Raw genomic sequence first — 13,572 nt, 5'->3', positions numbered from 1 at the left:
CAGTGCGAGGGCCTCATCCCCATCATGGTCACCTTCGAGGACCTCCACATCCTCACCCTCATCCCCGTCGGCGACCTCCTCATCGGAGGAGAGCTCCAGTTCCTCCATCTCCTCCTCAGCCAGTTCCTCTCCCCATTGCAGTGCCAGGTTGTAATGGGTGCAGCAGACGATGACAATGCATGACACCCTCTGGACTATATTGCAGGGCTGCAGTCCAGGTACCGGAACCTCATTTTCAGCATCCCGATGATCTGCTCCACCAAGTTGCGAGTTCCAGCATGAGCCTTGTTACCCCTTTGTTCTGCTGCAGTCTGAGGCCGCCGCATGGGTGTCATCAAACATGTCCACCCTTGTCCCCGAGCAGCCATCCTTGCAGCTTCTGTGGATCCTGGAAGACTTCAGGGATTTGTGACCAACTGAAAATGTAAGAGTCGTGCACATTCCCTGGAAACTGTGCAGACCTGCAGGATGCGTTTGTGGTGGTCGCACAGCAGCTGCACTTTCATGGAATGGGATCCTTTGCGGTTGACATAGTTGATCAGGGGGTGTTGCGATGGAGACCTGAGCGCCACATGAGTGCAGTCGATGACACCCTGCACCTGTGAGGAAACCAGAGATCTGGGCGAATCTAAATGCCCTTGTATCTTGGCTTTCCTGGTTCTGGGTGAAATGCACAAAGTTGTGTGCCCTCGCGAAGATGGCATCCGTGACCTCACGGATGTATTTGTGGGTGGCAGCTTTTGAAATCCCACAGAGGTCACCTGTAGAGCCATGAAAGGAGCCAAAGGCATAGAAATTGAGCGCCGTGGTCCCTTTCACAGCCAGTGGCAGTGGATGCCTTCCATATTCCCGTGGTGCCAAATGCTGTAGTAGCTGGCCGATGTGACCGACCAGCTCTCTAGACATGTGCAGTCTTCGGCAACACTGGCTCGCGGTCATCTGCAGGGAAAGGCGGTGTCAATAGAACCTGGGTCTAGCTTGGCGCCAACCAGCGACGGCTTGCTGTGGCTCTTCGGCGGCATGCGCAGGAGCCCCAGTGGTCCCTTCTTCCAGAGGGTGGTGCTCCTCCTCCTGCACAGCCAGGCACCTCAGTCGCTCTCTTCTCAGTTGTCTTCACTCTCTGTAAGCCACGAGGCATACAGCTAGTTCACCAGGTTCCATGATCCTGATGTTTTACTCCTACAGGATGAAAGAGAGAGTCATGTGGGTTAGCATGGGTGTACTAAGAACCTGTCTTGTTTAAGTCTGAAGGCCCCTTAACGTATCCCAGAGAGTGCTGGCCACTACTTAGCTGGCCAGAGATTAATGTGTTGCATGGCTGCCTGAAACCGCACCCACTCCACCTGACCGATTGGCGGCAGCTTTGCCCCTTGGACTGCATGCTCTGGCGCAGGCATTCTTCTAACCTGCGCTGCAAGGCTGCACTGTTAGCTTGAGCCATGGGGGAGACTGGCCCAAACCGGGATGATGACATTGCAAGGGGCTGTGAGCGCCTCCACAAGTAACTGCTCCATGGCCAGCTTTAGCAAGGAGATTATACAACGTTCCCAGTCGTCCAACTGTTTTGTAGTTCACTAAAACACTTTTAATATGCAGCCTGTGTCTGAGGGGTGAAAAGCTCTGGAGCACTTGGTAGCACTTTCGTGCCTCTGCTTTGCTTGAGTGGGCAGAGAAGCTGGAGGCCTGACTCCAATTGGTCTGTCCACAAGCATGACCCAGACCTCCCTGTCACTTGCCATTTCAACACTCCACCCTGCTGTCATGCCCACATGTCCGTCCTTGGCCTGCTGCATTGTTCCAGTGAAGCTCAACGCACCTGATCTTCCAACTAGGCACTTTACAGCCTTCCGGACTGAATATTGAGTTCAACAATTTTAGATCATGAACTCTGTCCTTCATCCCCACCTCCTTTTTTCTAATAATTTATATAGATTTTTCTTTTCCCACCTATTTCAATTATTTTTAAATGTATTTCCATCCATTGTTTTATCTCTACCTTTTAGCCTATTTCGATCCCTTCCCCCCACCAGGGCTATCTGTACCTTACTCGTCCTGCTTTCTACCCTTAATGTCACCTATTAGCACATTCCTTAGATAATATCACCACCTTCAACACCTCTTTGTCCTTTTGTCTATGACATCTTTTAGTTATCTCCACCTATCACTGGCCCTCTATCCAGCTCTACTTGTGTGTCCCCCCCCCCCTTAAACCAGCTTATATTTCACCTTTCTATTTTTCCTTAGTTCTGTTGAAGAGTCATACAGACTCGAAATGTTAACTGTGTCCCTCTCCGCAGATGCTGTCAGACCTGCTGAGTTTTTCCAGGTATTTTTATTTTGGATTTCCAGCATCTGCAGTTTTTTGCTTTTATCCAATCATATCAATGTAGTTGCGCCTGAACTGCCTAAGCTGCAGAGGAATGGTCACTTTAAACAAGGTTTCCCTAATGCTCTCCCCACCCCCCTCCCCCCCACCACCACCCAGCCAGGCAATCCGGGTGAGGCTCAACAACGTTGCTGTTTACTCTTCTCAAAGTGCAGCCCACCAAGTGCATGCCTTTTATATTGTGTCGTGAAACATGTCGGTGTGCAGATGTATTATAATGAGGTTCCCAACATCCAATGGTGGGAAAGTGCAGCCCGCCATCGGTAGGCGGAGCAGATGATCGCAAACTGGTTTCATGATGCCATGAAACCGATTTTTGGCCTTCCCGCTATATTGTCCGCTCACGCCTGACGCCAGCAGGCACTGACTATTCCACCTAGTGTCTGTTTATTAGTATCGCTGTTTTTTGATTTTTGTGTAGTAAAATCATTTTGATTTAAACCTCATGAATCCATTCTTTTAGTAAACACTTGGGTTTTCAGCTTATAAAAAAAATAAAAATGTTACTGGTCTCTACTGAGATCAGAGTACTCTCTAGAGGAAAGCTAACTCTTTTGCCCCCTTTTTTCTTCCCCGACGTTAACTAAGTGGCCTTCTGCTAATTGCTGCTATCTGTTTGATCATTATGGTGGACATGGAGTATTATGCCTGTGACTGCCAAATAGCACTCCTGGTCTTGATGTTATTTCTCCTTGTCTTAAGAATTGTGCCTCTGAATTTGCCTCTTTCTTATGATGGTTCCTGTCTCTTGTTTCTAGTTCACCTTTCTTTCTCTTAGGAATTATTAGGCCATGGCTCAGTTGGAGCTGGAGACATAAGCACAAAAATATAATGTGACCCTCTAGAGCTGTACTGAGGAAGTATTGCAATGATGGAACTGCTGCCTTTCAATTGAGGCATTGAACTGAAGCTCCATTTGCACTCTTAGGTGGACATAAAAATGTTTCGTGGTATTATTTTGAAGAGCAGGGGTGTACCACATGGTGCCCTGGCCAATATAAGCGCACAACATTAGGAAAGCTAATAGAATGTTATTGTTTATTGTGAGGGAAATTGAGTACAAAAGTAGAGGGGCTATGCTTAGACCATAAGACATGGGAGCAGAAGTAGGCCATTCAGCCCATCGAGTCTGCTCTGCCATTCAATTAGATCGTAGCTGATCTGATCATCCTCAACTCCACTTTCCTGCCTTTTCTCCATAACCCTTGATTCCCTTACTGATTAAAAATTTGTCTATCTCAGCCTTGAATATACTTAATAACCCAGCTTCTACAGCCCTCTGCGGTAAAGAATCCTACAGATTAACCGTCTTCTGAGAGAAGAGATTCCTCCTCATCTCTGTTTTAAATGGGCACCCCCTTACTCTGAGATTATGCCCTCTGGTCCTAGACTCTTCCACAAGGGGAATCAACCTGTCAAGCCCCCTAAGAATCTTAAATGTTTCAATAAGGTCGCCTCTCATTCTTCTAAATTCCAATGAGTACAGCCCCAACCTACTCAACTTCTCCTCATAAGAAAATCCCTCCATACCTAGGATCAACCTAGTGAACCTTCTCTGGGCTGCCTCCAATGCCAGTATATTTTTCCTTAGATAAGGGGACCAAAATTGTTCACAATATTCTAGGTGTGGTCTAACTAGTGCCTTGTATAGTTTTAGCAAGGCTTCCCTAATTTTATACTCCATTCCATTTGCCTTCCCTATTACCTGTTGAACTTGTATGTTAGATTTTTGGGATTCACACACAAGGACTCTCAAATCCCTCCGTTCTGCAGCCTTCTGCTGCCTTTCTCCACTTAAATAATATTCAGCTCCTCTCTTCTTCTTGCCAAAGTGCATAACTTCACATTTCCCCACATTATATTCCATCTGCCAAGTTTTTGCCCACTCACTTAACCTGTCTGTATTCCTCTGTAGACTCCTTGTGTCATCCTCACCACTTGCCTTCCCACCTATTTTTTGTGTCATCTGCAAACTTGGCAATAGTACGCTCACTTCCCCTCATCTAAGTCATTAATATATATATTATAAATAATTGAGGCCCCAGTACTGATCCCTGTGGCACTCCACAAGTTATAGGTTGCCATCCTGAAAATGCCCCCCTTATACCAACTCTGTCTTCTATTAGTTAGCCAATCCTCTATCCATGCTAATATATTACCCCCAACACCGTGGGCTCTTATCTTATTAAGGAGCCTTATGTGTGATACCTTATCGAACGTCTTTTGGAAATCCAAATATATTACATCTACTGGTTCCCCTTTTATCTATCCTGCTTGTTACCTCCTCAAAGAATTCTAATAAACTTGTGAGGCATGATTTCCCCTTCATGAAGCAATGCTCACCCTGCTTGATTATATTATGTATTTCTAAATGCTCTGCTATTACATCCTTTATAATAGACTCCTACATTTTCCCAATGATGGATATTAAGCTAACTGACCTATAGTTACCTGTTTTTTGTCTCCCTCCCTTTTTGAATAATGGTGTTACATTGCCAGTTTTCCAATCCTCTGGGACTTTTCCAGAATCTGAGGATTTTTGGAATATTACAACCAGTGCATCCACTATCTCTGCAGCTACTTCCTTTAATATCCTAGGATGCAACCCATCAGGTCCAGGGGACTTATCGGCCTTTAGCCCCATTAGTTTACCGAGTACTTTTTCTCTCGTGATAGTTAATGTATTTATTTCCTCCCCCCGCCCCACCCCCCCACCCATCCTTTCATTAGTTAGTATTTTTGGAATGCTGTTAGTGTTGTCTACCGTGAAGACTGAAGCAAAGTATTTATTCAACTCCTCTGCCATTTCGGGTTCCCCATTAGTATTTCCTCAGCCTCATTCCCTAAGGGGCCTATGTTCACTTTGGCCTCTCTCTTCCTTTTTCTATATTTGAAGAAACTCTTACTGTCCGTTTTTATATTACTTGCCAGTTTACCCCCAAAGTTTATTTTCTCCCTCTTTATTTTTTTTGGTCATCTTTTGTTGGATTTTAAAACTTTCCCAATCCTCTGGCTTACCACTAATCTTTGCCACATATCTTTTTTCTTTCAATTCCTTGGTTAACCATGGTTGGTTTATCCCCTTGAATCCTTTTTCCTCACTGGGATATATTTTTGTTGAGAGTCATGAACTATTTTCTTAAATGTCGGCCATTGTTCATCAGCCGGCTTTTCTGCTAAACTGCTCTCCCAGTCCAGCCCAGCCAACTCTGCCCTCATTCCATTGTAATTACCCTTATGTCACTAATGTCCTTTCGGGGAAGGAAATCTGCTGTCCTTACCTGGTCTGACCTGCAGGTGACTCCAGACCCACAGCAGTGTGGTTGACTCTTAAATGCCCTCTGAAATGACCTAGCCAGCCACTCAGTTGTAACAAACCACTACCAAGTCATAAATAAGGAATGAAAGCGGACCGGAATGAAAAGGACCACCCGGCATCGAGCTAGGCACCAGAAACGACAACGGCAATTGCAGCCCTGTCGACCCTGCAAAACCCTGCTTACTAATATCTGGGGGCTGGTGCCAAAATTGGGAGAGCTGTCTCACTGACTAGTCAAACAACAGCCTGACATAGTCATCCTCACGGAATCATACCTTACAGATAATGTCCTAGACTCTACCATCACCATCCCTGGGTATGTCCAGTCCCACCGGCAGGACAGATCCAGCAGAGGTGGCGGCACAGTGGTATACAGTCGGGAGGGAGTTGCCCTGGGAGTCCTCAACATCAGAGTCTCATGGCATCAGGTCAAACATGGGCAAGGAAACCTCCTGCTGATTACCATGTACTGTCCTCCCTCAGATAATGAATCAGTGCTCCTCCATGTTGAACATCACTTGGAGGAAGCACTGAGGGTGTCAAGACACAGAATGTACTCTAGGTAGGGACTTCAATGTCCATCACCAAGAGTGGCTCGGTAGCACCGCTACTGACCGAATCCTAACTGACATAGCTGCTAGACTGGGTCTGCGGCAGGTGGTGAGGGAACCAACAAGACGGAAAAACATACTTGAAATCTCATCCTCACCAGCCTGCCTGCCACAGATGCATCTGTCCATGTAGGAGTGACCACCACACCGTCATTGTGGAGATGAATTCCCGCCTTCACATTGAGGATACCCTCCGTCATGTTGTGTGGCACTACCACTGTGCTAAATGGGATAGATTTCGAACAGATCTAGCAACTCAACACTGGGCATCCATGAGGCGCTGTGGGCCATCAGCAGCAGCAGAATTGTACTCGAACACAATCTGTAACCTCATGGCCCGGCAGATCCCCCACTCTACCATTACTGTTAAGCCAGGGGATCAACCCTGGTTCAATGAAGTGTGTAGGAGGGCATTCCAGGAGAAGCACCTGGCATACCTAAAAATGAGTTGTCAATCCTTTAGTTATACAGGGCATTGGTGAGACCATATCTGGAGTACTGTTTACAGTATTCGTCTCCTTATTTAAGGAAGATTGTAAATATGTTGGAAGCAGTTCGGAGAAGGTTTGCTAGACTAATACCTGGAATGGGAGGTTGTCTTATGAGGAAAGGCTGGACAGGCTAGGCTTGTATCTGCTGGAGTCTAGAAGAGAAAGAGGTGGCTTGATTGAAACCTTTTTAAGATCCTGAGGGGTCTTGACAGCATGGATGTGGAAAGGATATTTCCTCTTCTAAGAGAATCTAGAGCTAGGGGGTCACTGTTTAAAAATAAGGGGCTGCCCATTGAAGAAAGAGATGAGGACAAATTTTTTTCTCTTGAGTGTCGTGAGTCTTTGGAACTCTCCTTCAAAGGGCGGTGGAAGCAGAATCTTGGAATATTTTTAAGGCAGAGCTAGATATGTCCTTGATAAGCAGGGGACTGAAAGGTTAAAAACAAAAACAGAATTACCTGGAAAAACTCAGCAAGTCTGGCAGCATCGGCGGAGAAGAAATCAGTTAACGTTTCGAGCCTTCATGGCCCTTCGGCAGAACTGGAGCATAGCTAGAAGAAAGGAGAAATATAAATTGGTTTAAGGTGGGTGGGGGGGGGTGGGGAAGAGACACATTGAGGGTGTGGTGTGATGATTGTGGAGATGAGCAGATAATCAAAAGATGTCACAGACAAAAGGGTCAAAGAGGTGTTGAAGGTGGTGGTCTTTGTCTGAGAAAAGTGCTAATTAAGAATGGAAGACAGGATATTCAAAGTACAGCTCTAATGGGGGTGGGGTGGAAAGACTAGAGGTTTTAGTTTTAGATTTAAAAATAATGGAAATAGGTGGGGAAAGAAGAATCTATATAAATTATTGAAAAAAAAGCGGGGGTGGGGGGGAAAGAAACGGGGTGGGGATGGGGGGAGGGGGAGTTTAAGATCTAAAGTTGTTGAATTCAATATTCAGCCCGGAGGGCTGTAAAGTGCCTAGTCGGAAGATGAGGTGCTGTTCCTCCAGTTTGCGTTGGGCTTCACTGGAACAATGCAGCAAGCCAAGGACAGACATGTTGGCAAGAGAACAGGGTGGAGTGTTAAAATGGCAAGCGACAGGGAGGTTTGGGTCTTTCTTGCGGACAGACCGCAGGTGTTCCGCAAAACGGTCGCCCAGACTGAAAGGTTATCGGGCGTAGGTGGTAATGTGGAGTGGAGGTTACAGTCAAATCAGCCATGATCTTAATGAATGGCGGAGCAGGCTCGAGGGGCCGAATGGCCTACTCTTCCTAATTCGAATGTTTTTATGTATATCTATCTCACAACTTCCATCACTTAGAAAAAACAGTGTATCTGGTCATTATTGCATTGTTGTCTGTGGGGCTTTTGTGCACAAGTTGGCTGCTGTGTTTCCTACATTACAACAGTGAATACACTTCAAAAAATACTTCATTGGCTGTAAAGCACTTTGGGACATCCTGAGGTTGTGAAAAGAACCATATAAATGCAAGTTCTTCTTTCTTGAGAAATTTGTTCATGTTTACTCAATTGTTTAGAAAGACATTCCCACTTACCTTGTGTAGCATCAAAACAGAAAGTGCTGGAAAACCTCACAATCTGTGGAGAGAGAAACAATGTTAACATTTTGAGTTGAATATGACTCTTCTAGGATGATAATCAACTCGAAACATTAGCTGCGTTTCTCTTTCTCTCCACAGATTTTGCCAGAACCTGCTGAGTTTTTCCAGCATTTCCCGTTTTTATTTCATATTCCAGCATGTGCAGTATTATGCTTTTACCTTTTGTAGCCGCTGTTAATTTTCGTTGTTTCGAAAGCTACTGTTAATTCTGAAATTATCCATTAGCTGGGAAGTGCTAGTCCAATCCATGATTGCCAGTATGGTTTTCAGCATGGCTGCCCCATTGATCACCCTGTTATACGTGTTGTATACTTCTGGAACTCAATTGTTAACACTTGAGTAAATCATCCGTCATTGCTATCAACACCTCCATAGCCTCTAGTGCTGTGCATTTCAACATAAGTTATTGTTGGTTGGCCTCCTACCAGTCTATGTCCATAGCTATCTAGTTCCCTGTTGCCTGAACCATAAGTAGCATAATTGATGGTTTAGCCCCTGGTTCTATTAACTCAGGAGAATTCCAGGCTCTGTTCTATCTTGCACCCTAGTCCTACTTAATGACAATGGCCCCTTCATCTGTTTTCCAAACCTGTTTACTCTTTTTTACTGATGATTCTTTTCGACAATTATCACTTCCTTCAGATCGTGCGCCTTTGGTGCTTAAAATGTTCAATCATCTCAAATCACTTTTTAAAAAATCTTCTTCATGTCTTTCAATGGAGCAGTGAAAATCTGGTTTCTTCAAAGCGAGTTTCTCCCTGTCTCTCGAAAGCTCAACCAACAGTACCATTACATTTTGCCTGTTGGCATTCTTGGTATCACTATTTTCTGTGGTGCCAAGTGTAATTCTGCACGTCCTTCCTAAAGTTGTCTCCAAAAAGCTTGGTTTTCTCCCATGTCAAAAACTGATTTTTTCCTCAACAACTTATAACTTCCTGTAAAACCAGAGTTTGTTCAGAACCTGACCTGTGCTCCCACATCTGAGAAGACTGTTCTTGCACTTGTGAACATGATATAAAACAACACTTGTCTGATACTTGATCCCTTTTACCTTCTAGTGTTAAAGAGCCATCAATTTATTGATGATTAATATGAATACTGAAATAATAAGGCACTGCATAGACCTGGACATGTAGCAAAACATTTTCCTTAGCTTTTTGATTTTTTTTTCACGTAACATTGCGTGCTATAAAATAACCTCAGTTGAAGACATTTCCCTGTTAGGCCAGCTATCTTTGTGATCAAGGAACCCTGTAACACAGGCTTATGTAAGAGACGACAGATTTTCCTTTCATTTTGACCTCTGGCAGAGGTCTACCAATCATGATGACTGAGTTGAAAGGACAGACAGCGATGGAAGTCAAAATCGCAACCTTCTGCTACTCCCAGCAAAATTTATTTTTTAAGCAATCAATCATAAAATTTGAAACATGTCCCATTCAGCCTGAAGATACTCTCTGACCCCAGATTATAATTGGTCTGGCCACTTTTACTATTCTGCAGCTGTTCTGCCTAATAGCTTAAGGATCCTCCACAGATAGATCCAGTACAATTCATTGTCATATGAACTGAATCATGTTTACCATTTAAATGGGGCTTCAGAAATGCATTTGAATTCTCTTCCCCAGAGAGTAGTGGAGATAGGGTCATTGAAAATTTTTAAGGCCGAGTTGGATAGATTCTTGACTGAGAAGGGAGTCAAAGGATATAGGGGGTAGACAGAAATGTAGAAGCCATAATCAGATCATAACTGATCTTATCATATAATGGGGTAGGCCCAAGGAGCAGAATGGCCTACTTCTGCTCCTAATTCGTATGTTTGCATTTCAACATGATCTTTTGACGTTTAGAGTTTTGTAGTCCTTTTTCAGGTTGAGTGGCTTCAAGTTATGCTGAACTTTGTATACAATCTGTCGAAATATTTAAAACATTATTTGTTTAGCGTCTGTTCTGTTTATTGAAGTAGCTGATGGGTAGGTTTTTGCTTTTCCCTTGTGTTTTCATAATGTTCCTGGCCACTTTACTTCTAATAACCCAGTGTAATTTTTCTTATGCCTACAGTCTCTTGGGAGAGAAGGCCTAGTCTTCTGTAACAGATTTGTTTCTGCGTTTTGGAATAGAGCCTATGGAAAAAAAGAATCAAATCCTGCATTTGGATGACATTTAACGCTTTGATTATCCATTCACTGAAGCATGATGAGTTGGTACACTGAATTTTGAACATCATGCTGGCCTGAAGTACAGAGAGATGTACAGAGAAAGGCTGGCATATTTATAGAAAATAAATTGTATTTTCCCTGTCAATGTAGGTAAGCCAGAGACATGGGTGTCTCATGTTGCTCAGTTGGCACATTTTGAGCATTTATGAATGGTTTCATTGAGCTTTCAGAGATTTAATTGATACGGAGGTTGATTTTGTGTGCCGTAACACATGCAAACTAATCTATAATCTAGGAGTAAATTAATGGACCCAACAATGCTGCCCATTCATTATGACTATGAATATTGACATCACCATAGCAATGAGGCCTGCAAAAACCATTTAAGAAACAAACGCATGAAGGAAGTTTTAAGTTCTGTGCACAAGATTAACTTAGAGTATCTATTTCATCTTCAAATTTGTCTCAATTAGTTTTCATGAATCACTAATAAGAGTTGAACAAGGAGCTTTCACAGATTTATTTTTGTGTCATTTTTTGTTAGAACAAGGGTTTTAATTCATGAGGAACAGAAAAGCCTCTGCACACTTGAAGAGTCATTCACACAGGGCTGTCAAAATTATTTATAGTAAGTAGCTAGCAACTTGTAAAATGTTTGTAATATATCCTTAAAAGTTGGGTTGTACCGTTTTATTCAACCAGTAGCTTGGCTTTGTAGTTTTAATATTACAGTGACAGCATAGTGATGTGCTTGTGGTTTTGTGTTTCAAGTAGTGACCGGCACTCAGTTGGACTATCTGTGTGCAATGAAGTTGTTAGTTCTGAAGCATTTTCCTTAACAGTGCACCTCACAAAGGGATTGGAATAACTCACTGTGTCTCTCCTCGAATTCCTTGTATTTCCTGTCATAAGTGGCTCAGAAGTTGGAAGAACAGTGTTCAGTTGTCAACTGAGGATGGATTTCCAATTTCTGTCTTCACTTCCAAGGAGTTGAATGACATTAAAACTTCACAAACGACAGGAGAAAATGATGAGGGGAGAGGTCAGTCTACACTGTTCAAGCCTTGCCTATCTTCTGATTAAGATGTTGTTTCTCTGGTGCCCAAGATGACACCAAGCCATCTGAAGATATTATGGGTACAGATTACAGGTGAAATAGAGAAATTAGTATGCTGTTTAAAATGGACAGCAACTGTGTCTCTGTTTAGAATTGACCATTGTAGCCTCACCTTCTACAACAGGATGTAATGACGGCAAATGAAAGAGGAGTGAATTTCTTTTGTTACAATTTATGCTGCAAAATGGAATACTGCTTAGGAGTGAGGTCTTCAAACTTAACAAGAGGGAAACTAGCCTTGACCATGTCAGTGTACATTGTTGATGCAGACAGTGCCATAATAGATCGGTGATTGTTTTTAATGCAAGCAATTCAGAAGTGAATCTGTGTGGAGTCAGAATGGGTTAATCTGGATCAAGTTAATGCAGCCTAGCATTGTCTTTCTCTGATGTATATAATGGAGGATTCTCAAAAACAGATTTTTGCAGCATGCACTATTTTACCATTAACATGTTAACTGAAATGGTTGCTTGATAGTGTACAAATGGCAGTGTGCCGTGCAGCAATTTTCATATCCATGTAGCGTTTACAACTGATCGTGTGTAATTGAAGTTGTCCATTGCTTCAGGAAAGCCAGGTGTATAAAAAAAAATTAAGTCTCCATCAAATTGATATTCCAGAAATATCTTGAATGGCTGTGTTTCAGATTGTGATGTTTCCAATATTTATTGTAATTCAGGGTCCTGCGTATTACCTGTACAGAATCATTAGGATTTCCATGGGTAAAAAGTTTCTTCTGCCTACAGTTTACAGCACATGAATATATTGCTTGAAAAGTTGTCAAAACAGCTTGCTGCAAATCAGAGAACTATGCATTTAACTATATTTTGGAGCAGAAGTCTAGGAGATTGAGAAGAGGGGGACTTACAATACTGGAGTTGTTAAAAAGCAGATTCTCCATAATACAGTTGTTGTTGGCTTGAATTTCTGTATCTCAGAGCTTATTTCCTTGCAACCTAGCCACTTAGCCAATGTCATCTGATAATGTGGAGGATGCCTCTGTTCAAATGTGCTAATATGTGCAAAATCTGCTGTGATTAATTACAACAGATGTATTCAGAAAACATATATTTAAATATTTCTGAACTTTTAATCTTGTATTGAAGGACCCCTGATTGCTCAGTGGTTGATACAAACTCAAAATAGTAATTATTTATGGACTAGGAAGATGTGTGCTAAACTAACTGATCTCATCAAAGATAATTGACCTTAGCATTCCAGAACTGAGGGGTAAATAAAAAATAATCAACGGTTCTAATATTTGATCACTGGCATGGTTACTGCTAAAATGTGTAGGAGTTGGCAAGGCAGAATCAGGCTGAGCTATGATATCTTCCATGATTCAGTAGCTTGCTGATATCATTGATGTTTATGCATAAAGAAATATCGCTTAGGCATACTATTGGAAGGTTGCCAATGCAAGTCAAACAGTATCCGTGTAACCATCATTTTCAAGAGAAGTGAGTGGGTGCGAAGGGAGGACACACTCATACATTGTGATTTAATAACTGCAAGAAAGGATTCTCTGATTTGTTTTCTCAATTACTTATTCTTTAATTTTGTCAGAAGGACCTTGCACTTAGACCACAAGAACGAAATGAAAAGTGGGAGAAGCAAGTTGGGAAGAAACCACGGCAGGTGGCAAATGGCATGTTGGCAGAACCAAGTGAAAATGGGCATGAGAATGGAAATGGTACCTTTGACAGAGGACGAGATCAGGGAAGGGATCGAGCAAAGAAAAAAGTTCCACTGAAGAACTCCACACAGGTCTGTGAAGTGTACCTCTTTCATTTATATGTATGTAACTATGAGACAACACTGGTTTTAACAGCAAAGTTTGGATAAGAATATGGGATCTATATCACAGGATTTTTTAGTCA

At 42.9% G+C, this 13,572-nt stretch overlaps 1 protein-coding gene across 1 annotated transcript in view; it reads left to right on the top strand.

The window, feature by feature from the left end:
- The window catches only part of fbrsl1 (fibrosin-like 1), a 913,938-nt gene that overhangs the window by 249,107 nt on the left and 651,259 nt on the right, over nucleotides 1–13,572 (top strand). Inside the window, exon 3 of the mRNA XM_078554523.1 lies at nucleotides 13,262–13,459. Within this exon, the coding sequence (XP_078410649.1) occupies nucleotides 13,262–13,459 (198 nt within the window). The remainder of the gene's footprint in view (nucleotides 1–13,261; nucleotides 13,460–13,572) is intronic.

The sequence above is a fragment of the Cetorhinus maximus genome, chromosome 12, assembly GCF_964194155.1.
Source record: "Cetorhinus maximus chromosome 12, sCetMax3.hap1.1, whole genome shotgun sequence".
NCBI classification, from domain to species: domain Eukaryota; kingdom Metazoa; phylum Chordata; class Chondrichthyes; order Lamniformes; family Cetorhinidae; genus Cetorhinus; species Cetorhinus maximus.
This window is presented reverse-complemented; position numbering and strand designations above follow the sequence as displayed.